Source organism: Solanum lycopersicum, chromosome 1 (assembly GCF_036512215.1).
Source record: "Solanum lycopersicum chromosome 1, SLM_r2.1".
Taxonomy (NCBI): domain Eukaryota; kingdom Viridiplantae; phylum Streptophyta; class Magnoliopsida; order Solanales; family Solanaceae; genus Solanum; species Solanum lycopersicum.
The window spans coordinates 74151644-74177344 of record NC_090800.1 but is presented as its reverse complement, the minus strand read 5'-3'; the positions used below and the strand labels follow the sequence as shown (position 1 = coordinate 74177344).

General features: G+C 33.2%; 4 protein-coding genes across 7 annotated transcripts in view; all 4 read right to left on the bottom strand.

The window, feature by feature from the left end:
- Nucleotides 1-324: 324 nt before the first annotated feature.
- On the bottom strand, nt 325-11225 carry LOC101251319 (aarF domain-containing protein kinase). Its single transcript, NM_001329579.1, has 8 exons — nt 10686-11225; nt 8992-9217; nt 6683-6835; nt 5946-6104; nt 5369-5528; nt 5084-5193; nt 1594-1710; nt 325-1113 (listed from the first exon to the last, which is right to left on the bottom strand). Exons 1-8 carry the CDS (start codon nt 11180-11182, stop codon nt 721-723), a joined length of 1815 nt encoding a protein of 604 aa, NP_001316508.1. The 5' UTR covers nt 11183-11225; the 3' UTR covers nt 325-720.
- A 4073-nt stretch (nt 11226-15298) lies between these two features.
- Nucleotides 15299-19160, bottom strand: LOC101251614 (haloacid dehalogenase-like hydrolase superfamily protein). 4 transcript variants are annotated; one of them, XM_069296258.1, is made up of 9 exons: nt 19027-19160; nt 18656-18710; nt 17446-17519; nt 17258-17323; nt 17022-17119; nt 16659-16784; nt 16351-16545; nt 15788-15853; nt 15299-15634 (listed from the first exon to the last, which is right to left on the bottom strand). In XM_069296258.1, the coding sequence occupies exons 1-9, from the start codon at nt 19046-19048 to the stop codon at nt 15479-15481; spliced, it is 858 nt and encodes a 285-aa protein (XP_069152359.1). In that variant the 5' UTR covers nt 19049-19160; the 3' UTR covers nt 15299-15478. The 4 variants fall into 4 exon arrangements, with proteins under 4 accessions (XP_069152359.1, XP_069152333.1, XP_069152310.1 ...); XM_069296232.1 differs by having other exon boundaries at nt 18811-19113; XM_069296209.1 differs by lacking the exon at nt 19027-19160 and adding an exon at nt 18832-19014.
- Nucleotides 19161-20939: 1779 nt separating this feature from the next.
- LOC101252111 (uncharacterized) lies at nt 20940-24357 on the bottom strand. The gene is made up of 3 exons (XM_004229104.5): nt 23726-24357; nt 21862-22029; nt 20940-21356 (listed from the first exon to the last, which is right to left on the bottom strand). The coding sequence occupies exons 1-3, from the start codon at nt 24221-24223 to the stop codon at nt 21150-21152; spliced, it is 873 nt and encodes a 290-aa protein (XP_004229152.1). The 5' UTR covers nt 24224-24357; the 3' UTR covers nt 20940-21149.
- A 728-nt stretch (nt 24358-25085) lies between these two features.
- LOC101252426 (uncharacterized) overlaps nt 25086-25701 on the bottom strand; it is a 29281-nt gene continuing 28665 nt past the window's right edge. Inside the window, exon 19 of the mRNA XM_004229105.5 lies at nt 25086-25628. Coding sequence (XP_004229153.1) covers nt 25502-25628 — 127 coding nt within the window. The 3' untranslated portion in view covers nt 25086-25501. The remainder of the gene's footprint in view (nt 25629-25701) is intronic.

The following is a 25701-nucleotide window of genomic DNA, read 5'->3' as shown; positions in this document are numbered from 1 at the left end:
AATTTGTGGAGCTTTATTTATTGTTCAAAATAATTAAATTGTTTAAAAATTCAAATTAAATATTTAAATATTTTTCTATATTTGCCTTTTCCATTCATGAAGTTTTATATTTTCTAAAAATAAATTATACTACTTACAAAGTTATGTTTATAATTTCATAAAAGGACAATAATAAAAAATATAGTTAAAATTATATCCTTAAAAGTTTTTCTTAATAGGTGTTCATTAGGGAACATATTTTTGATATACATATAATTAAAGCCAATTTTAGGCTGCATTTTGACTTTGGGATATGACAAAGTTAAACCATTCCATTTGAGGTAATTCAACTAATACCGCTTTTATTGAAGACAAAAAATGCGTAAAAGTGCACAGTACATTTTTCAGATTTATTTCTCTTAAATTTTCCTATAACAATTACATAAACCTCAAATTTGTATACCTTCATTCCCCATTCCAAATTGTATCAAAAAATGATTTTCTCAGTTACTGAAAAGCACTGGAACTTCAGCAAATTGTGCTAAAAGGACCATAAATTAATATGTCATTCATGACTTGATTTGAACATAGGCTGCACTAAATGGAGGCATAGCCAATGGGACAGCAAATAGAGCAGCAGACACCGCTGTGTTTTAGTCGACTCTCTCATTCTTAAGGACTTTCTGCCTCATCCTTGAACCCGATGGACAGTTTAACAATGCGGAAGATGGATCTCCATCATTACTCTGATCCGCTTGCCAATCTTTCATTATCATGTTCGCCAAACTCATATTTTTCGTATACTTCAAGTAAGATCTCCCTGCATGGAACCACAGCCCCCAGCTTTATGCAAGCAAGGAAAGCTCCAGAAAGCTTACGGTGAAGACTGTAAGCCTCCTCAGGTGGCGGTGTCAGCCTGTGCCTCAACATCGTAGCCCCAAGATTTGAAATGCTTTGAGTAATATTGTTAGCTCGAAAATCATAACCTCCAGGCTTTGAGAATGGCAACCCCACAATGAAACCTGCCTGAACATGTGTCTCCATCATTATTTCAGATTCTTCTCCTGTGAGGAAACCAAGCCTCTGAGACAACTTTATTATTGCTTCCCGGTCATTGTTTGCGCATGCAAAAACCTGGTTTTGGTGATAGATCAGTATCTAAGAGTAAGGAATAATGGAATACAAGAGTGTGCTCATCTAGGTCTAAAGACTCTGTGTCAACCAAGTATTACAAACTAAAGCTAAAGTCAAAGTGGATCTTAAATTTGTAGTTTGTGAGAGATGGAAATGCTTTTACCAGAGAAAGGTACTGTAGCTTATGACAGTAAAAGAATGCTTCATATATTATCTTTTAAAAACTTAGCAAAAAAAATGCAAGCTTTGGACGCTAATAAACAATAGTTGAGATCAGAGATAAGACCACTACGACTTGAGCACCAATTTTTATGTAGATCCGATAGTTCCAAAGTGGGGTAAAGATATATCACTAGTCATTTGGCTGAACCATATAATTATTTTAAGCTTTCCCTTGAGCTGTCCAGTGAACTAAACTGTAACTTGTAAAATAGATGAAAATAAATTCCAAAACAATTTAAGTAAGCAAAGACATCTTACCATTCTAAGATAATCATCCACAAAACTTTTGGGGTAGTCACGAGCTGCTCCAAAGTCAATGAGATTGATTACTTTTTCAGACTCATCATAGAGGAAATTGCTCCAGTTAGGATCAGTCTGCGTCAAACAAGTCAACGTTAGGGGGAGAGACGAGGGAAGCTTTATTCATGATTCTTATACTTGTAGTTTTTTCCTTTTCCTTTGTTTCTTCTTTTATGATGTGATAGAGATTATACATTTAATAGATATATGCAAATTTGTTTAATCAACAACTAAAACATATGCAAATTTGCTCCTGGGTGTAGTTTCCATATTCCCATACCACCACGTAGATTATCAACAAAGACTCTTTCAAAAACCCATCCTGAAGACAAAAAGAAGATACTAGTATCATAGAATCATATAGTAAAACTTACCGTTCCAAATTCTGAACCTACAATGTTACATTAATGATGAAAAACATGATTCTTAATAAGTAAACTTACACTTACGAAGTCTTCCAAATGCAAAAAAGTATGAGTTGCTCCTCCAAAGAAAATACTTATAGTGGAATTGTATTTCTAGAAGGTAAGTAAAAACTCGGTAAATTAATAATCTCTCTAAGATAATATTTTCCTCCGGTCCCGACGTGGGTCAGTGGAAAAAATCACTCATTTCGATAAGATAATATATTTTCAGAAGACACCTATATAAATATATGGTCTCATTAATATCATAAGTTAATAATGCTTTAAAAGTACAAATATCTTAGACAATTTAGTGAAATATGATTCTATTATGTTTTATTTTTTGTTGAAATTTAAACGTAGTTGAAGCTCATCTCTAACTTTTCTTATTGCATTTAAATGTTCCGGTGGTCTTTTCGAAATGCACCATAAAATTGTAAAGAGTTCTAAATGCAATAAGTGCATCCTTACGCATAACTGGTCCAAATGTCTTGTCTCATTTTCAACTTCATCAACATTGATGTATTCATTGTACTTTATGTGTAAATTTTTTTCCCTTCTTTTACGTGAATTCGATAAATGACACAATAAATAAGTAAGATACAATGATTTTGATGTAATCAAAATCAACCTTCATTAAATCTCAAAGCAGACTTAGATTTATTAATGTAAAGATTAAATAATACCCCTACAAAAATAATAATATTTCATGGTCCCATCTATATTAATTTAGTGAGGTTATACTATATATGTCTCTTACCAACTTATAGGCTCATCATCTTTTAGCTCCTTGGCATATTTTCTCTTTGGTACAAGAGTAATATGAAGCTTTTTCCAACTCTCTCATGTTGACAATTAAAAGTATTCAGAATATACTCCTTTGCGATTACCAGTACTCCAGGTAAAAGGCCATTGTATTATGAGGCCAGGAGTGTTGTCACTATCATAGCTTCTCAATGCTTCCTTTACTTCTTCCAAGATAAATGGTCTTTGAAGTCATTCCTTCAATTGCTGCCTAACTTAGATTCAATGTGTCACGTTCTATAGATTAGGTGCTTATTGGAATCATTATTATAGGAGGTAATTGTATATATCTTCAATTATTGCCTATTTTAGATTCAATTTGTATCGTTACTTGCTTTCCTCTTTCAATTCTTGTTACTTCCGCGAATCGCAGTTATTAAAACATGCAAAATTTGCCCATTTAATGTCCCAGATTCCCCTGTAGATTATAATGTCTCAATTCTCTATTTGCTTCTCTCGCAAGTTGTACGCAGCAAAGGTCAGCTCTCCATTTGTCACTGTTTAACCCATGCAGGATCCAACAGACCAAACTGACTTTCATGTGTCGTCTATCATGTGGTGCCTGCCCTAGTTCGTTTCTTCGATATTATCAATCAACATCAAAAAACAGCTTCTTAAGTTCCCCAGAACCCTTTTGTTAGCACTATCTGTGGTTGTGTCTGCTATGCATCTCCTCCTTTCTGCCCTTTCCTTATCAATCTTCACAAAGATTGCAAAGGCTTTCCTTGCTACCCCTTCAAGATCAGCTCCTATTTGCTTGCCTGGCCTCAAGACATTAATTCTTTACCTTTCTTTACCTTGGTGTGGGGAGGGGATCACATGCAAGGTCCACAGAGAATACAGATACTTATATTAATTTTAAAAAAATAAAAAATAACTATCTGTATCCTCTGTGGTGTCATCCCCTCCCCACACCAAGGTAACAGAGAAAGTTCAATCTCCTTCTTGCATACCTGGATAGGTTTTTCTGATGCAATGTCATCATTTTGTCCAGCTCCTCTTCCAACTGGCAATTATGGACAACCAGCAATGTTGGTGCTTGCTTTTCATGAAAAAATTCTCTGAAAGCTCCATTTTCTCCTTGACTGGCAGCTTAGATTTCAGGCAGGGATACACCGTATTAAGACTTCCTCACCTATTCTGGTTATTCTCTTCCATATGTTCCCAACCAATACTTGAATCATGTTAAGCTAAAACCTAGTATTCGAAAGAACTAAGTAAAATGTTGCAACAGTGAGCATAAGATGACCACAATCTCAGAGATCATTGAGATAACAACAACAAACCCAGTGTAATCCCATAAAGTGGGATCTGGGGAGGGTAGAGTGTACGTAGACCTTAACACTACCTCTCCGTGTTCCCGAAAGACCCTCGGCTCAAGCAACTCAAAGCAGTAATTAAAAGAAAAACATGACAGCTACTAGTGAAGTAATGTGAAGCATATGTGTAAGGAACCGTTACAATAACAACAGGGTGCAGTCAACTAAACACAGTAAACCACAAATGATAACGAGAAACTCTAAACCAAAGACTACATGAATATGCAAATACTACGAGCGACACAGAGCTCTAAACTCCCAGCCAGCCAAAGACATGAATAGGCTAGTAATAAGAACAGCTCTCAACTACCTACTAACCTTCTAAGCTTATTCGCCACCTCCATATCCTCCTATCTAAGGTAATGTCCTCGGTAAGTTGAAAATGTGTCATATCCTACCTAATCACCTCTCCTAATACTTCTTCCGGCTACACCTGCCTCTCCTCGATCCTACTATGTTCAGTCTCTCACACCTCCTTACTGGAGCATCCGCACATCTCCTCTTCACATGCCAAACCATTACCAGTGTGTTTTTAAAGCTTGCAGTTGAAATAAGAGTCATGTGGGTTGAGATAGGGGCTAATGTGAACCTATGCATGATGTTCTTGCCCCTTGCTCAGCAGGATACTCTCTCAGCTCCCTTGTTTCGCATAACATGGTATGGTCATATTTGTCAAGTAATGTACAGCTCAGGAAGAAATCATAAACCAGGGAGTAATATGTAAAACGTCGAGCCCGTAGATGGCCTACAGGAACTTCCCTGGACTACTCCCTGAGCAACCTTTTTTATGGAGAATGGGATGATTATATCACTTAATGGTACACAAGTTGGAACAAAATGGAAATTGTATCCATGGATCTTATATAGTAATAATAGGCTAGAAATTGTACCCACTGGGTTTGTATTGTAATGAAAATGTACCTGCATGAAGCGAAAAACAAACAACTCCATCAGAGTAAGCTCGAGCAATTTCCTTCCAACATAGTTCCGAGTCTCTTGATCCAGTAACGTCACCTTGTCAATTGGAATTCCTAGAAAAGATAATCAGAGCACTATAAATAACGAATGAACTCCAAATTATCTTGATGGACCTGATGCCAAATACATGAGGTGATGAAAGGAAATCAACTGTAGTGTTTAATTTTAGGTAATTTCTAAACATTGAAAATGGCTAGAGTAATGTAACCTAAAGTTTAGAGCAGTTACCAGGAACAAGTTCTGAAGTCAGTACTCGTTTACTTGACAAATCATCTATGACCACCGGCACATAAAATCCCTTTGTGCCAGATAATAGCATGCCAAATCTTTTTTGATTTTTTGCTTCCAGCTCATAGTCGCATTCACGAGAAAGTTCTTCTTTGGCAACCTGAGGTTGACAAATAAAACACATGTTTCATAGAAGTTGCCGTATAAAGAGCATGAAACCATGTTGTCATCAAATTAGTGTCTTTGCAGAGTACTGCATCCAAATGTGAACAGGAAACAAAATTGCACTTCAACTGCAACTTCATAAAAAAAAAGTAGCATTGTACAAGAAGTACCTCCCCTTTGAGCTAATTATCAGTATAATGTCAGGAAACAGGGAAGAGAATTTTCACTTCACTTAAGTGAGCATTCATCAGCTACCTTACAGTAGAGGGAAATGAAAGTCATTCACTACCTTCTCTGTCATTTTCAGACTAGTCTTGGGTTGATATCAAATGGTAATATCTCCCTTTAATTTTGATTCCCATATCTATTTACTTCGTAACCAAACAAGTCATATAGATCTCACATAAGTTACCTTCATAGCATTGTCAAGGAACAGCTTCTCTGGTAATAAGTTTGTGTAACTTAATAGAAGTTTCACATTTTCAATGTCACTCTCAATGCTATCAGCAACACCTGGGTACTGTATTTTCATAGCAACCTCTATGCCGTCCTTTGTGAAAGCCCGGTGGACCTGGACATTGATAGAAGTAGTAAGCATGTGGCTAAAGCTGCAAATACCTAGGCCTCCTAGGTAACTAAACAGTTTAAATAATGAATAACGCTTTCAAGCAAATGTATAAACTTTTAACTTACATCAAGTAAGATAGAAGTAGAAATAGTACTTTAAGATGTTTCGTTTTATTTAAAAAATAGTACTTTAAGCCGTTCTAATACTAAGATAAGGATATTGCTTAAAATGGATTTTATGATTTTTATGATTTTAAAAGCAAAGTTAAAACTGATTATATGATTTAGTATATTATAAAACTTATTTGCCATTTATCTAGACAAATCAATATAAGAATGCCTAAAATTGAAGGAAAAATTGCTCAATTGTTGATAATCCTAGACTATAGAAACACAAGTTTACCGGTAATTCCCTAAATTAATGGTATGGAGAACATTTTGAGGGAAAAAAGACGTTATGACCAAAATGGTGACAGCTCATACAAGAAAGATGATAATAAGCAGCATCTGCTGTATAAAGCAGGCTAGAAGCGAGCAGCTAAGAAACAAGAGAACAACATGGTGATTTAGTTGAAAGATCACCTGTCCAATACTTGCTGCTGCCATCGGCTCATAATCGAAACTCTTTAACTTCGACGACCAATCATGACCTAATTCGCTGCTTAATACTTGATTAAGCTGACTTCTAGGCATAACATCTGCACCTTGACGGACAATGTCCAAAGCAGCTAAGATCTACAAGCACATCAGAGAGTTCATACCAAAAGCAAACAAAAATGATAAAAATTAATCGGTGGAAATCCACAACGTTGTCAGAACTAGAAAACCACTTCCATAGGGTAGATAAAACAGAAAGAAAAAGACGAAGGGTCTTTGTCACACACTACATTAAACTTGATAAGACAGGATATGACCCAGCTTCAAGTTACCGAGGACATGACCCTATAGGAGGGTGTGGAGGACACATATTAGGGTAGAAGGTAGTGTAGTGTTGTTTAGCCTAGAGGGGTTGGTATTTGTCATTGTCGTTATAATAGTTTATTGTAGTGTTTGTGTTGATATTTCGATTATTGCACTATTATGTTATTACTTGCTGTGTTTTCGGCATTGTCTCGGTCTTCTTTCTATGTACCTGGATTTGTTGCACTTGAGCCGAGGGTCTTCCAGAAAAAGCCTCTCTACCTCCACGATGTAGTGGTAAGATCTACGTACATTCTACCTTCCCAAACCTCACTTGTGGGATACATATTCTCCTTCACTCTTTTTTTTTTAACTTGATATATTCTCCTTTACTCTTTAGAGATTAATGTCAAAATCCTCACTCTCAACCATGTTCACTGCCTCAACCCCTCCCCTCCCCCCCAAAAAAAAAAAAAAAAGAAGAAGAAGAGAGAAAAAGGACATTTTGAAAGAAAACTGAAGTGACAGCAAACTGTCTCTCATATTCTACCACTCCGATTACCAGTTGTGTCTAATTTTTCTCAACAATTAAAAAAACAATGATTACGAGTTAACAAAGTGAGAGAGGTTAATGCAATTCTAATAAACTACAGAGGAAGGCTCTCAGATTATTAATCAAAACAAAGTATCGATACTGTCTCCAAATGTTTTTTTTCATAAGATAACTTTGATATACTGTCTCCTATTGTGTCTTGCAGATCTGGAAGAAACCAGAAATCTTTTCAACCCAAATAGATAGACGTGCAAGACATTTATCGTAATGCATGCCATTTTTATGAAATATCACCTAATAGGCCACACTCTCCTTTAGCCAATAACTGTAATTCTTTAACACCCAGTTGTGTATTAACATGAAACTAGAACAACTATAAACACATTGGCCCATTTAAAATAGCTACAGACAAGTTACAAAGCAAGCGAACAAATGGTATGTTCAAATCTAAAACCTTCTACCAGGTCATACTGAAAAGGAGGTTGAGTTTTAACATAAAATAATTTGGATTATGAACGTGTGGGTGGAAATGCATTCTTTGTTGGGACAGTGACACTGAACTCTAATTCACTATCTGAAAGCTTGAGGAAAAGACGATGATTCCATATAAGTTGATGCTACATGTGCAAATAGAGGACACCTCATGGATTGCAAGTTCTAGGTATTAGCTGCTGCTGTATAGAAAATGTTAAATATTTTCAGAAAGCAGGATTTTTCATATTTTACAGCGTAATTAGGTGTTTCAGGGTCTCTCTAATGAAAGTATAGACTGAAAAGGAAGGAAGAAAGTGGAGTTCTATACACTGACAAGTAAAACAACAGAGTGCTAATTAGAGAAAAGCAACAGATCAGTCCATGACCATGGAACAAATACGGAAATCTAAAGCTCCATGTAAAAGTGATACATGGTTAGTTGCTAAAGAGGCAGCCATTTTTTATTTTTTTTTATTTTGATCGAGCAAATGTATTTTCATTCATTAATATGGCCATAAGCAGCTGCATCATGGAGTAAACCGAAAGGCAAAGAATCTACAAAATATGTTTTTCTACAAACTCCACCAATTATCTATACAACAAGGAACTTTATGTGTGCACCAAAAGAAAAAGAAAAAGGAGTGAAAATGTAACACCCCAAAAATTCCGAAGTTAAGACCCTAACCAGTCTCCGCGTGTGTATAGGCGCAAACCCAATGATCTCTAATTGTTTATATGAGTTAAGATCAATTCCTAAGCATGGGAAGTGTAATAGATGTAAATTAGGGTCATAAGAAACCTCTAGCACTAAGTCGAGTTCAACGAGTTCAAAGCTTCCCTACCGCTCAAGTTTTTTCATGAGATAATGCATCAGCATTTAAACAATAAACAAACCAAAATGCATGGAGGGAGTACAAGCAAGAGAAAATAACTACAAGACATATTTGGGACTTGAAATATTTACCGGAGCTGGAACCACAGATTCATCTTGGATGCTTAACATCTGCCCCAATTTTAGAGCTGCTCCACGCATTCTACATAATGCAAGAGCCAGACGTTCTGCATTTTTCTCAGACAGATAGGGGGATACAGCAGATTGATTGCCTTGAACATTTGGTTCACCAAAAACAATCCTCTTGGCAGATTCTTGAAGTGTACCCCAAGCAAGACCAGCTCCAAGGCCCGCAAACCTTCAAAATTAAGGTTTTCTTCAAGCTAAGAGTCCAAGTCATGTGAACAGAGAAAGTGATGTTCTTGATACTAGCAACTTCTGGTGCATCTTGGTTCTTTACATGCAAATTATTAATTAAAGTAAAAAATTGATAGGGACAACAAGAAAGGCTGAAATGTCAAGCTTGTAGAAAATTTTGATATACAAGAAAGTGATCATTCAGCCTAGCTCTGCGGATGCTTATTTTTCCATTCCATTAAGAGCCAGGAATTGAGGCACAGTTCTTGTTTCTTCTTTTAAGGGAAAGCCTTTCAATTACATAATATGATAAAGATGCATGACACTCACTGATTTGCTTGCATATAATGCACCAACAAGAGTACAACCTCTAAGGCCCTTCCTTCAAAGCTATATCAAGTCAAGCATAAGTACCCAATGAACCAAAGATCTCTAAAAGCCTTAACCTAAGAATGAGACCTCATGTTTCCAGCTCAAATAGGAAAGAGGAAACCAAAGTGAGTAGTAGAATGAACAACTAAGAGAGTGCAGAGATCTTTTTAAGTGTATGCTATATATTTTTCCAAACATCTAGCCTCAGAATACTGTGGCAGCCTAAAATATTAATGGAATAGTAGTAACCAAAATCTTCAGCCTCTCTGTAATTTAGTTCCAAGCAAAGAAAATGGCTTGCATGGACTCTGACAATTTACACACGCAGTTGAGAATTATGAGTGTTTCAGGTTCAGATCCCAGCAAATGCAAAAATACTCGATTATCTCTTCCTGTCTGTGCAAGCCTTGATAGATAGGAATTCCTAGTAATGGTTGGAGGTACCAGGTACCTGGTGTAATTAGTTAAGTCGTGTGCAAGCTGATCTAGACACCACAGTTGTAACAAAAAGTTATACATGCAATTGTGTAAAAAATCTGCCCTATATAGAATACCTCAATTCTAGCTTATACAATTGTATAAAATCGACAACGAGCAACAAAAATAAACCTCCAAGTACACCAACACAAGGAAAACTACTAACAAGCATGCATACATGACTTATGAAATTGTTCACTTGACCTATAAGAAGTATTGAATAGAGGAAACTACTTTCAAATGTCCTTGACTTCCCTGATGGAGATGAGCATAGTTGACATAGGGAACTAACCAGGGGTATCAGGAAGTAACTAAGCGAACTTTAAAATTCCACCTAAAAGAACACAACAAGCGGCAAAGATTGCAGAGTAAAACGGAATCAATCCTAACTCAGAAAAGAAGAGAACTTTTTGCAATGACGATGGAAATCAATGGTATAGCTAAACAATCCTTTGCTCGGACATGAAAGATAAAGCAACCTAATATCTTACAACAGTTAAATTCAAGAAATCAGTCTCTTTTTTTTTTTTAATTAGACTGTTGAAAATAAAATTAGCTCAGTGATGCAGTCCTTGCAATCAACCAGTGAAAATTACAGCTAGTAGTAATGGATGACTTACCCAAGCGCTCTAGAGAAAGAAGTCGTCGGCACTTTCCTCTCCCGTAGCTTCCTCTGTCTTTTCAGCTGCGGAGTAACAGGAGCAACAACTTCAGAAGCAGCAGCTTTGCTTTCAGAAGAGATCGAATCTATCTGAACATCACCTTCATAAGTCGTCCCAGCAGACTGAACCGGAACTGGAGACTCACGAATTTCAGCTTCAGAAACTTCCTTCACCTCTAAATGAGGTTCAATTTGAGGCTCAGACGTGCTAGGTTTTTCATCAGTAAAGTAAACAACACTTTCTTTATTCGAATCAGTACGTACAGCAGAATCTGCATTGATCTGTCGAACTTTACCTTTAGTAAGTCCAGTTAAATCGGTAGCGGAGAGAAGAGTATTCTTAATCAACGATTGCAAGTTATTGCCGCCTTCGCTCCGCCGTTGCCGGTAGATAGTCTCTTTGGCAACCAACGACAGCCCATCGGCAATTCTTGCTATATCTTTGAGAAACGGCATCGAACATAAATGCGCGGCGATGTGAATGCAGCAAATTCAATAGAAAATCAAAATTGTATGTTGAGTAAATTAAAGCAAAATGAAAATAGAATTCAGTTTGTGCGGCAATATAACGGTAAACGATTATGTAGGGGATGCCACAAATCAAGCCATGCCTAACCCGCCGCCAGCGCAAAATCAATAATTTCAAATTAAGGTCGTTGGGTATTAAACACAAAAGTGTAGTGAGTTTACCACAACTTGGGAACTATTAAACAAACTCTTGGGTTGGCTTTTATGGGTTATTTTTCGCTTTGTTTAAAAAAAGAATGCTCTAGCTTGATTTGATAATAAGGAATGATTTAAGATGTCATTTTTTTTTAAACAGAATGAGTAATTTCCTATAATCAAATTATATAAAGTTGGTCAAATGATCTGGTAAACCCTTATATTTGTATCAGTTTGTATTTTGAACCCTCCTACTTAATCATTTGAACCGTTAAATTTAATAAAACAAATTTAACAAATTCCTCTAATCATTGACCAAGTTTATGTGGCATCAGAATATCTAAGTTGACAAAAGTGTGTAATTTCACGCTCTTAAGGCGACTGAATGACATTTTTGTGTTAAAAAAAGTTAAGAATTATAAACGAAATAAATTTTCAAAAGACAATTACTAGAACTCCTCTTTTTCACCCATTATCCCATCTTGTTAAGCCATTTTCATTCCAAACACAACCTTTTTTTTTCTTTTTCAAAATTTCTTTCAGCAATTTAATTCCAAACACAATCCTTTTTTTCCTTCTTCAGAATCTATTTACATCAATTTATCAGATCTTGGATATAACTTGAGTTCATTGATTCAACGTAGAGGGAGAATGTGGTGTTGTGGGTGCACATCAAATACCACTATTTCATAGTGGAGTAAGAGAGAGAGACGACACTGGTTAATGTAGAGGAGAACGAGGCGGGTAAGGTTCGAGGTCATGGCAGTGATAAGGTTTTTCGGTTAGATCTGATGGTGCGATGATTTAAGTTATTGGTTTTGTGGAGATTGGAGGAGAAAAGAAAAATAGGTGATGGCGTGCGATGAAGACGTAGACAGGTAAGGGAGAGAGTCAATTTCGCGATAAAAATGGTGGCGACGGCGATGATGACTTTCTCAATAGATTTTGATCGTGAAATGGAGAGAATTGGATGAATGTGTCATCATCTAAAATTTATTTAAATATAAATTTATTAAAATGATTTAGATTATATTAAATCCATTAATATATTAGTCCAAATAAATATTATGAATTAATATAATTGATTTAATATTTAAATTCAATAAATCTTAATTTAATTAAAGTTTGCTCCATAAAGTCGATATGCCATGTCACTTAAATTTGATTGGTCAAAAAGAGTCCTATTCCGATGGCAACTCCTTTATTCTAAAACTATAAATAGAGTCTCATATTTCAGAAAAGAGGACCAAGAATTTTAACAAGAAGCTAGAGAAAGCTCGTGGATCAAAAGTTGCAAATTTCTTTACAAGTTCAATAATTCAAGTATTCAAGTTTCAAGAATGATCAAGATCAAGAACGATAAAGTTCAAGTTCAAGATCAAGTCCAAGTCCAAGATCAAGTTCAAGTCCAAGTCCAAGTTCATGATCAAGATAAATCCCAAGTTCAAGATCAAGTTTTAAAGCTCTTGAAATATATTTCAAAAGACGAATTCAGAGGAATCATAGAGTTTGTAGCACTCGCACTTAAAATAATAAATCAATTGTTGCTATAATTTACCGATCTTGATTATTATTTTCTCGAGCAAATTTTATTGTTTACAGTATGGAATTCTCATTTTTTCCATTATAGCTCACCAAGAGCTTCACCACTGTTTCCTCTCATCAAACAAACATATCAGTGAAAACGCAAAACATGAAATCAGAGTAATGAAGTTAACGAAAAAGTTGAACAGGAAATGGTGAAATAATACTCTAAAGAATGAATTAAAATTTATTATTACCATTTATTAAATAATTTTGATTAACAATTTTTCAAATAGTTATCAAAAAATGATGACATGGCATTAACATATATGACGTAAATATGATATGTCATTTATGTAAAGGAGAGTGAGCTACACACATGGTTGGAGGGGCTTAAAAGTCTCGTCTTAATTGAGTCTAACGGTTCAATTGACAAATTAAGTAGAATGATCCAAAATACAAATTGATACAGATTAAGGGTTCATCCGACCATTTCGCCTATAAAATTTGATCAATCGTAAGATGCATATTAGAGTTTTTAGCTAAAATCATTCATGAAGTATGAAATAAACTTTAAGTATATCCTTGTGTTATATAAGTGAACAAAAAAACATCCTTAAACTATCCAAAAATTGCAAGATTCAACCTTTTGTCTATTTCTTTTTAAAAAAGAAAGTCACACCACAAAAAAAAAAGTGTCAAGTCAAATGGATATATGTTAAGTGATTTTTTTTTAATGAAGGATTTAAATCATATTAAGGCAAAAATATATTCAAATTCTAAATACTCTGGTAAAAGCATGGCCAAATGCTACTCCAACTTCAAATTGTTCGAATACAGTAATTATTTGTTTTTATTTTCATAACTATACACCATGGTAATTTCACTAAATTTTCAACTTTTTTGTACATTATATAAAATGTGAATTGCATTGTATGTCTAATATCTACACCCTAAATATTTTATATAAAAAAACTCTAAATAGTTGCACATAATACTTTTTAAATGATTTTTTTTACATAATCTTTCTAACCATCGAAATCTTTAGTATAAATATTTCAAAACTTATGTATTGTTGCAAGTTGATTTACTTGATAATGCAGAAAACATATAAACTGATAAAACACAAAATTTAAATTTCAAGAATGAATGATTCATTTCCTATCCATATCCTTATTCTTTTTAGGTGATTTTGATCTTCTCGTCGTGGCAAGACATGACCAAATTAATTTTTTTGTTAGTTCAATCAGTTTCTTAACAAAAATATATTGAAGGATGATTCTTGTTATTGTTTTTATATATTAATAAGGATATTTTTTGCTCATTTAGATAATATAAGAATGTACATTAGATTTGTGTCATAGTTAAAGGATGATTTTAGTCAATAACTCATGCATAGGGTATAATATGAGAAATAGTTCAGTCTATGATACTCCCCACCTTTTAAAAAGAATAACCTATTTTCTTTTTTAAAATATGATCTCTTTCCATTTTTGTCAATTTTAATTCCCATGACATGCATAATGAAGGCCAAAAATTAAAAATTATTTTGATACGTTTGATATACCTTTAATTTAGAATCACAAAATTAATTTTATTTTCTTAAACTTCATTTTGAGTTATTTTTTAAAATATTAAATTAATTTGACTTAATTAAATTACGAAGAATAATCAAATTGATCCTCCTTGAGAAAAGTGAAATGAGAACAGAAAATGGAAGAGTATTACGACTTAAAAGAGTATAGTTTTTTCTTTTTTGGACGTGGTTTATCTTGTTTTGTTTTTAATCAAGAATAAATGTTTTGTTCTTAATCAAGAATAAAACACAAAAGTATCAGGATAAATAAATTTGTATTTATATTATTTCATCAATACATTTTATGTTTCTTCAAAAATAAAAAAATAAAAAAAGAAATATATTTAAATATTAAAATTGAATAGTAAGTTCATGACTTACTAATAGATTAATTTTAAAAATCTCATCGATTTTGTTTCAATACACTTAATTTTCTTGTGAGATATCATGTACATTACTCTTACTTTTTTTTTTTTTTTTAAAGAAATTACTTTTAAAAAAAATATAATATGCCCTTAGTAATATTCTACTTTGTTTAATTAATTCAATAAACATCATTTTAAAAATACCTTTAAAATAATGTGGAATCATTGAATTCATGAAATTGAAAATTTAGTGAAGGTGTATAGTGTTGGTATCAAATATCGAATAAAAAACCAATAATATTTTTTTTTGTCAATTTTCCAATCTCCTCTATTCTTCTTTCCAAGAAGAAAGAACCTAAATAAATTATCATTTGCCTATAGATAGTGGTCTTTACAAATTGTATTGAAATACCTACTCCAAATAAAGAGCATAAATAACTAAAGTTTTGCAAGAAAATTACTCTTTATAGATTAAAGTAATTCTTTTTTTTTTATATTGTTTAATAAATGTAACACATATACATTATTGGATATATTATCTAATGACTTATTCATTTCAAGTAGAATTCTTTTTATTGAAATTCATTAAATTGAAGTCTTGATGCACATTGAGTATAGGTGTTATTATGCTTGTACTATAGTTAATTCAGCAGCATTTGATTGAATAATTTGTTGTTTTAAATCTCCTTCTTCTTCCCATATGTGAGGAAGGGCTTCTCTTATGTTGTGTATGCTCCTCAAGGCATGATCTGCCCCTCCCACCAAAGTTGAACTCCCTACCTGCACCATCATTTAGCAGTTTAATTGAACTCAATATTTCTTACGTACAAAATATGAATAATGTTATGCGTGAGAAAAATTATAATTGAGTTTAGCTAATTCAATGTTAAAAGTTAGCTTATGAAGTGCCGTTAGAAAGGAAGTGGATCTTACAACCACTGTGTGGAGTCCAGCTTGTTTACCACTTGCTATGTTTCGAGCGCTATCGTCGAAAAAAATCTGAAACACGAGGAGGAACAAATTATATAATATTACTCTTCGTTTATTTTTACTTGTTCAGTATCAGTGGTATAGCCACATTGGGTCAGGATGTCCATAAATGATACACAAAATGATTAAATAAAATATTTGGAACACCCTTAACACAACAAACTATTGTAGCCTAGTGGTTTCATTTCCTTGAAATGAGGGTAATGATCATTTATTTGAATCTCACTAGTTCTACTTTCTTAAGAAAGCTATTATATTGCTAAATCTGGACAACTCTTGTAAAATTCCTGACTACGACACTGTTCAGTATTGTCTTGCCATTTCCTTACATCAATAACTTATTTAATGAAATTTCACAAAGCTAGGTCTGGAGAAGATAAAGTGTACATAGAACCTTATATACCTCTATTTTCAAAAGGTAGAAGTTCTATTTTCAAAACTCGTAAAACAAATCAAAGTATAGTGGACAAGTAAAAAGAGATCGAAAAAAATATATGAGTACTTACTGTTTTGTTTGGATCAAGATTTGCAATCTGAATAGCAGCCTCCATTGCTTTGAGAGAAGGCTTGCATAAAATAGTAGCATTATCCTCTAAAGAAGGATTCAAAGTTTCAAAGCATATAATACCTTCAAAACAATCACCCAATCCCAACTTGCTCAGAACTCTAATTGCATGTGCTTTATCACCATTTGTAAATATCTGATTCATTCACCAAATTACCAATATAAAAAAATTAATATTTTTCCTAAATTGTAACCGCACCTTTATAATTATAGGCTATAAGTTAGAAATTTCGTTAAAAATATACTTACAATTTTGCGTTGTGGCATGGAAAGTAGGAGGTTCCTTAGTAGTGGATCAGGTTTTAGCACCTCATATGGTAATCTTCCATGCACATATTCATGAAACTTGTCGTTGTCAAATTCGTACCCTAGTTCCTACATTAAGCGCACAGATTAAAAAAGAAATAAAGTTATATAAAATGTACTATTAATGTTAATTAAATATGTCATGGCACATTTATATGCATGACTGTATGAGTTGACCATAAACATTAAAATCTTATGATTAAAATGGAAAGTTAATTAATTTCACATACGATAAAAGTATTTTCAAATATAAAAATATTTCGTTTTTTTTACAAAACTAAAAAAGGAAAGATCTTTTTTTTTTACCTTCAAGCCTGCCATAGTTGTGCCATATTCTCTGTATAAATCCAAGCACATTTTTGGCACTTCACTTTCTTCAATATTTAGGTGATGCAACATATATTCTAAGAAATTAAACAAGAACATGAGTAAATTAATTAGCCAACAATATTTTATATATTATAATTCCTTATAATTTTATTGGTTATTTATAATTGGTATATGACAAGATATATAATATATATAATTAAAGTATAGTATACCTTCTATATTTTTGCGACAAGCTAGGTTGACACCTGAGCTAAGAGGATACAATGTGTCATCCATATCTAAGGAAAATAAAATGCATTTTTTTAATAAGAAATTATTAGATTTTTGGATAGCTCGATATAATAAAATTTTCTCTATACACAGTTTGAAAAATATTCACATAGTAGTTGAAAAAACATACCAAACAATAGGCACTCGTACTTGAGATTATTGGACCTTGCAACTGTTTCCATTTTCAAGAGTAGCTTCCGCTTGCTATTACATGCACAAATATTTTGAAATGTCAATTCGATTAGCCAAATTTTTAAAATCTATTTATTTGAAAAAATATTTTTTTATTAAAAATACTTTTAGAGATTACCGCTACTAAACTAATGATTTGTGTTTGATCAATATTCGAAAAGAACTAATTTGTGGGGGGGGGGGGGGGGATTACTTTAAATCTGTAAAATAAATATTTTTTTTAAAAAATTAACTATATTTTATTTCGAAAAAGTTTGACCAAACATACTATAAAAATCTACAAATTGAGAAACTGATGCTTTGTTTGAAACTTTTTCCTAGTTGGGGGAGGAGAATGAGGATAATCAAATGGATATTCCATATAATCCAAGTATTATATCAAATGTGAGTATTAAATAATTAATATTATTTATTTTTTCAATATCTGAATTCGTAAGAAAAATTAAAACAAAATTTAATAAATAATAAATTTATATAAATACTAATTTAATAAAATTATAAGGGGAAAGTGGCTAGCGATGATGATTATGAGTAACGAACGATTAGTGATTTTTCAATTTAAAGGGATAAATGTTATATCAATTTGAAAGGGTAAAGAGATTTTTAATATTTTAAAATGAATCTAAATATAAAACTCGTAAAATTTAAAGTACTCTTTATACAATGAAACGTAAACATAATTTTATATACTAACAAATCGAGAAAAATTGAACTTCCATTACGGAAGTCGTGAAATACCGTATAAAACTAAAGCAAACATGTAAAATATATTCGTCATATTAATATATTCGTTTACACAATCAGAAAAATATGATAAAATGATTAAGCTAAGATTCTAATTTTAAATCAAAGGCCTCGAGCAGACAATTTCTTGATAGAGTGTTTTATAGTAATTTATCGTTAGATTATTATTTTTTCCGGCCTTAATAATATGTATAATATACACAAAAACAAAGTTTTGACATTGTTTAATATTACATGATCCACAAAAGTTTCTATTCTTTTATACGCGAAAAGAAAAGACCATGACATGTTTGATATCAGGAATTTCATACATCTTTTGTTTTATTTCTTAAATTTTATTTTTTTTAATTGAAAAGTATCACGAAAAATGAGAATAAATACAAACTGTATTTTAATTTAATTACCTGGTTGATGAAAATCTTGAAGAAATGAAGCTAGCTCGATAGCAGCTTCCTGCACCTACAAGATACAAATTACGTATGATATATAATAATTGCCTTGATTGAATGATGACTACTTCATGTAGAATTGTAGCTAATTTATAGTAGATGTTATTTACTTTTTAAAATATTGGTGGTACCTAACTCCCTATGTAGGAATAATTTTATATTTTTTGTTATTTTCCACTCGATACTAGATATCTGTATTGTGGTCTGATTAAGTTTGAATTCATTCATTACAGAATTCATTTTTAAAGGTGACACTTTCAATAAAAAAAATTTCATTCTCTGAGATCTGAACTCCAATCTTGATGATGAAATTTCAATCGTCCTACCAAACTTAAAGTTGGAATACATTAGAATGTGGAATATTAGGTCAAAGGCCACTAGTGTGCCACTTGAACTTCTTTATGGCCTTTTCCCCCCACTTCACTAGTTGGGTATGTGTCATATAGAAGAGAGCATGCAAAGATTGTTTACACTATTAATAGTATAACTAAATTTATACCTAATTGAAAATGATGGATTTAATTTGGTGAGCATTATGCTCTCTGTGCCACAATCCTATTGGATGAGTATTTCTTGGATCCCTACATTATTGTAACTTTTTTTTTGCGTGTGTGTTTGGTTGTATTTATAAATAAATTCATTAATTTCGAGTAATCTAAAATAAAGATTTTTTAGTATGTTTTTATTTTATAGTGTTTGAACCTGTAATCTTTATTTAAGAAGAGTTAAAATTTTGAGTCAGTAATTTTAATTTCTAAAAATAATAGCTTATTGAGTTTGTGATAAATTATTTATACGTATAATATTTGAATCAAAACTATTGAATTTTGGAGAACGAATGAATAAACGTATAGCTCTGTCCCTAATAATAATAACTTGCATCACACACCTCGAAGGTTTTGACTCTTCTTTTAATTGTGAATGGTATTATGCTTGAAAAAATAACATCGGCATTTTTGGCAGCTAAGCTTCTCTTTTGGCAGTTGGAAGGTATATCCCCATTGGTGCTAACGCTATACTTTCTTATATTTTAGGGATATTGATGTCCCTGTCGTAAAAGAACTAGAGCATATATACTCTTTAAACTAAAGAATATGTACGTGTCATAATCTTATCCACCGATTCGACATTTATTAAACATCGGATTGATGGATAAAATTATGCTACATGTCCTTATTTAGTCTTGCGTTAAAGTGAAGGCATATATGTTCTAGTTTTTGAACGGCAAGAATACCAATGTCCCAAAAGTATGACGAAAGATATCTACATACCATTGATGATAGTCCGAAAATATATTTATCCTTTTATACCTATATTAAATCTTGCAGTATTAATATTATGTTTTGCAGCATTCTTTTGCAATATATGTATAAAATGCAAAATACTACACTTAATATAGTATTCGGAAGAAACTTTTATGTATTGTTTTAGGCAGAAATTAGAATAAAAGATATTAATATAACTAATGCTTGAATAATTAATGACGTAATATATAAATGCGTCTTTTAACTTGATCTCATTTTACATTTACGTCCTTAAACTTTGGGTGTACACAAGTAAAGTACACTTTAACTTATATATAACATTTAACAAGTAAACACACTAAGTCTTATGTGACACAATACACATAGCACACCACATAGGACACGAAATGTCATGTAGGATGTCATATAGGACATGTGTGTTTATATATTTAACTTTATACAAGTTTACCTGTCTGTCTAATTGTGCAGATCCAAAGTTAGAGAATATATATGTAATATAAAACCAAGTTAAATAATATATTTATGTATTATGTCATAATTAATATGTACATAAAATAATACATAAATTTTCTCATAATCCGGAGTTATTAAAACATCGGATAAAGCATATACTTGGGGAAATGCGTGCAAAAGAATAATAAATGGATAATATCAATTTGCAGATCACAAAGTACATATTCGTTATTCTAGTCGAGGCTGAATAATACTATTGGCACTCCTAGGTAGGAATAAATTAGAAGGGAAATAAGTCAAAAACTTATCATGTCCTACACAAAGATTGCTTCATTCTTAAATAGTACCCTACTATTAAGAAAGAACTTAGCCCTAATACACATGTATAATCCACTCATTATCTGAGATATGGAGCAAAAACAAAATGATACGCCATATGGGACTCGTACTTGAGAGAATATTATCTGGAAAAAATTTATGACAATAACTAGAAGACAATGCAAAATGACAAGAGGCAGAGAGAGGGAGAAATATAAATACATTAAAAACAAAGTCTTCATTTTTAGATCTTGTACTCATACTGCACAAAAGAATATGAACCTATAATAGTTGATCCCACATAATCAAAATGACTGCAACTAAAGAAGAAGTTGCTTTGGCGAAACTGTATTACGTGAATCGTAATATATACATTTCTCCAGAAATAAATGGTAGTAGTAATTAGTTAGTGGTTAATAAGATGAAAATGAAGAGAGATATACTTTTTGTGCTTCGTCCCGAACAGACTGAAGGTTGATATTTATCTCCTTACAGAGTCTGCCTTCAATAAGCCGCACAGGCAACCAAAGCTTAGGTTCAACATCAACAATGTAGGAGAGAGTTGTATGAAATGGTTCGTCCAAAGAAGAATCAAGCTCTTGGTCACCACCTGTCTTGCACTGCATGTTTTCACAACATTAAATAACGTAAGGGCTTCGACAAAACTGTAAACTTATTTGTTGGTAACATGCAATGAAGAACTCACACCTACGCTTCAAAAAGAGAGTCAGAGAGATGATTTTCAAAATTTACTTTTTCTAAGCTATGTAGACGCCAACAAAATTATCAACATGGATTTTACCACTAATTAACCATACAGACACTTTGTAATTTTAGAAAGAACAGAGGAAAGTCCCAATTGCTGCTTCCATTCCATTAATAACCTTACAGTGCAGAGTTTCTACTGAGTTTCTAAGTGCAAATGAATAGCAAGAGGAGAATATATGTTACAAACTTGGTAGGGAATAAATAAGAAAAAGCAGAAGGAGAAGTTATCCAAGGAAAAAAATGCACATGAATAATTCTTGGGCAACATCATCGACATTACACACATATTTTCCAGATACGAAACAAAAAATCTGATAGAAGAAGAGTAATAGGTAAAGAGAAGAAAGAATACTATACCTGTTCGATAGACCATTTTCCTTCAAAATTTTTGAAGTCACCTTCTACCATCTTGAACTCAATATCACGCCTCTGACCAGTAGGGAGATCTTCTAGATCTTTCTCATAACAGTCAATGACACCTTTAGCATTAAATTTGAGCCCGAACGCTAAGTTTTGCTCGCCAATCTGTTCAATATTATAATTTAATATCAGATCACTCCAAGATACTAATATCTTGGAAATTCAAGAAGTATGTAGTGCATGCCATCTATTGACTGTAAATTATAGATTTAAATATCAGATAAGAGTGATATACCAACACAAAACTCATGCTTAAATTAAGCAAGTAGTGAACTCAAGAATTTTCCACAAGTAGAAGTATGTTAACAGCTGTCAAGGAAATATTTAATTCATATTGAATTGAATGTAAACAACTTTCTTTCTCTTTGTTGAAGTAATGAGTTTCAGATACACACACACACACATATTTTTTAAAGAAGTAAATTGATTCGTCAATAGCATCAAGAAGATACAACAGGTAAAAGAGTCAACTACTAGCCGGGAATAGGAACAAGTCTAATTTCACCTATAACTTTTTTAGGACTATTTAGACCTTATCTTCTTTTTTTATGACGTAGTGTCCAAGCAAGCTTTCGCGCATCTCGACTAATTCCACTGCCACCTCTCATCAGCAACAAGCAACATGTACCAGGTAACTTTGTCCACCAAGGCAGCTAGGACAGATGAGAAGAATCACCTAGCGTTTTTTTGTCTCCATTAAGTTTTGAACTTGAGACCTCAGGGTTCTCAACCATGACCACTAGGCCACACCCTTGGGTATAGGAGTATTTAGCCATAGATATATATGTGCAAGTAAAAATATAGAAAACTTTTATTATTATTATTATTATTATTATTATTGTTATTATTTATATACATGTATATACACTTTTCTCAAAGAAAGAGGAAAGGTTGGCTAACTTTTCTATCATTTTTTTTGTATGATAAAGACATGAGTAGACTTAAATGGAGAAACTTTGTTAGTGAGGATTCATATAGCTAACTCCAACTTGTTTCGGATTGAGGCTAAGTAGTTGTGCGTGTATGTGTCTTCCTGTGTGAATGCCTGTAAGTTGAATGCATAATGTCTCTCTGTGTATGGCCAATCAGTTGTAAATTAACCCGGTGATCACAACAACATAGCAAGTGTAATTCCACAAGTGGAGAATAGGGAAAGGTAGGATGTACGCAGACCTAACCCCTACCTTTGTAAGGTAGAGAGAGAGTTTGTCTTCAGTAGACCTCGGCACCGAGTCGCAGTACCAAACAGCTTAGAAAATTAACACAATGACGTTGGTTTATATGATTGGCGCTTCAGTTTCTCTTTGATCTCGTTCTATATTATTTGTTGATAAGCATATCATATAATGTAGTGTAAGCATGTGTGGGGACTTCTTTCTTTTTGGGGTTTGTGATGAGATGCAAGTTGTTAGGGAGTTTTACATTTTGAACTTGACAAGCTAACATCACCATTGCACAATTTGACATTTTATGTATTGGTGTTAAGAAGTAAAGTTGATTAGATTTTCATCGGGGAGCATCAGACAGCGAAGCAACATATGCAATTGTCTAAAACAGGCCTAATGCATGGTCATTTGCAAGCTCAATAGTAGTAGCACCAGCAGTTGCTACTCTTACAAAAACTCTTTCAATAGTTTGAATAATTCTTAGAAATTTTACAACTACTTAGGGAAAATATTGTGTTGTCAGCGTTCTCGAGTTTAGTGTCTTCAAGAAAACAATCAACAATGGCGCACCACCACATCAACGATCAAACTAGTACATCTCTAATAAGATGAATAAACAATTAAACAGAAAACACCTGAAGAAGTCGGGCAAAATTGGGTTCCTTCTCAAGCAACTGGCAGACAGCAAGACCAGGGATGAAATCAGCTAATCTTTCATAATCAGTAAGGACTTCCCAAACACTCTGCAAGCTGGCCTTCACAACTATCTTAGATCGAATCCTCCGACGATTCTTCCCCATTTTTTCAATCTCAGTCTCAACGCCGCCGTCCTCCTCTTCCTCATCACTACCGTCTTCTCCCGTATCATTCCGAGTATCACCGTCGTCATACTCGTCAATGGTAGCGTTTCCCCCAATGTCTAGAGAACATGTGACAGTATCAAGACGAAATCTTCCAGAAGTTAGGTTTGGGTTTCTGTTGAGCCTTAAGCTGAATGCGCCGGTAGATAAGGCAGTGTCGTGGCGGTACCGAGCGGCAGCAACTGCTGTGGCTTCGTGACGGTAGAAAATTGAAGATAGGGGGAGTGAAGAGGTGGTAATCGTATGCCACCACAACTGGTACTGGACTTGCATTTTGGTTTTTGCCTCGGGGATTGGGCCTTTGCTGTTGTTATATTTTTCATTACTCTATTTGCTTGGCAAAATGTACTATCAATTCTAGGCTCACATGGCAAGATGGTGCTTAACTGCTTATGCCTTTTAATTATAAAGTTTAAAGTTGACCAAATAAACGTATTTTATATGGTGTTTTACTTCATTATAGGTGACATTTTAATGCATGAATTATAAACGCATATATTTATTTGTTCAATTTTATATAAATCTAACGGTTTATGTGTTCATTAAAATTGAAGAACATAAATAACAACTTAAGTCTAATTAAGTACACGTTTATGCATTACATCTTTATGAGAATTCTAAAATCTTTGTTGATGTCCATCATCTTTTTGAGGTATTAATGGTTTACTTTTTTAAGAAGAAAATAGAAACTAGAAGTTAGGGGAAGAAGAAAATGAGAGAGGGGATTACGAGGTAGAGAATTAAACTCTCATCAATAAAGCTAAAGTTTAGATAACCAACCAACTAAGCTGTTAAATTCTCATATTAATGGTACTCGTAGTGCGCTTTCAGAAATATCATTAGCATGCTCAGGAGATAAATGGGGGTGACCAAAGATTCGAGGATAATATTTTCCTAAAAAGTATTTTCAATTTTTCTATGTTCGATTGTCTTAATATGCATCATTTTATTCATCCCTTTCACATTAGCAAGGGATAATTTGCCCTCTATTAGCACATGATCATAGAGTCGAAAGCAGACTACAAAAGATTCCAACTAATTTGAGATTGACATAGTTGATTAGCAAGTCCTGTGCAATCTAAAAAATCTGCTTCATGTCTGTAAAGTTATGTTTATGATCCTCAAGGCAAGTCTATGAAGAAGCAGCTTCTATACATGTCAACAGTTGTTAACACAATAAGATGTCAATACATCTACAAACTTGAAGACTGCTTTATATTTCTACAAGTTTAACAGGGAAAGTTAATATACACATGCATTGTTCAGAAGCAGCTTTACAGTTTGTTGACAACTTTAGTACTGAAATATACCTTTAACTAGCAACTTACATCTACGAAGTTTTGTTTCCTCAATTTACAAATGACAATAGTTCTTTCAATTGCCACAGTCTTGCTTCCTCTTTGCTTGGCTGCAGCACGGCATCTATGTTCTGAACGAATTTAAATGCTATAGCTATCAGCTCCTAACTTTTTTGATTCTAGTATCAGCAATTTCTCAATCTGGTCAACTTGCATACAGAGAGCCATGTGTTGACCCTATCCACACTATATGTCAGATTCTAAGGTTATTACATAGGTGGCCAAGTTCAGGTCTTGCATCCATCCATTCTTTGAAGCTTAACTCAGCTGGAGAACTGCTGTAGAGATAGGATCTAAATGTGATCAGGAAAAAATATCGCCTGCAAAAAGAAGAGAAATAAACCCGTTAATTTATACAGTTCTAAACTTTGCCTGTTTGGCAGCAAAGCACCT

Excerpts from the sequence above, each read along its gene's own strand:
- LOC101251319 (NM_001329579.1), bottom strand. The coding sequence starts at position 11,182 with ATGCCGTTTCTCAAAGATATAGCAAGAATTGCCGATGGGCTGTCGTTG. Across the intron at positions 6,105-6,682 it reads CAGCAGCAAGTATTGGACAG|GTCCACCGGGCTTTCACAAA; the intron begins GTGATCTTTCAA and ends ATCAATGTCCAG. Across the intron at positions 1,114-1,593 it reads TGGATGATTATCTTAGAATG|GTTTTTGCATGCGCAAACAA; the intron begins GTAAGATGTCTT and ends CACCAAAACCAG.
- LOC101251614 (XM_069296232.1), bottom strand. The coding sequence starts at position 19,048 with ATGTATTCCAACTTTAAGTTTGGTAGGACGATTGAAATTTCATCATCA. Across the intron at positions 17,120-17,257 it reads TTGTCGCAAAAATATAGAAG|AATATATGTTGCATCACCTA; the intron begins GTATACTATACT and ends TTAATTTCTTAG. Across the intron at positions 15,635-15,787 it reads CTGGACTCCACACAGTGGTT|GTAGGGAGTTCAACTTTGGT; the intron begins GTAAGATCCACT and ends ATGATGGTGCAG.
- LOC101252111 (XM_004229104.5), bottom strand. The coding sequence starts at position 24,223 with ATGCAAGTCCAGTACCAGTTGTGGTGGCATACGATTACCACCTCTTCA. Across the intron at positions 22,030-23,725 it reads ATTTTGCCCGACTTCTTCAG|ATTGGCGAGCAAAACTTAGC; the intron begins GTGTTTTCTGTT and ends AATATTGAACAG. Across the intron at positions 21,357-21,861 it reads GAAAATGGTCTATCGAACAG|TGCAAGACAGGTGGTGACCA; the intron begins GTATAGTATTCT and ends GAAAACATGCAG.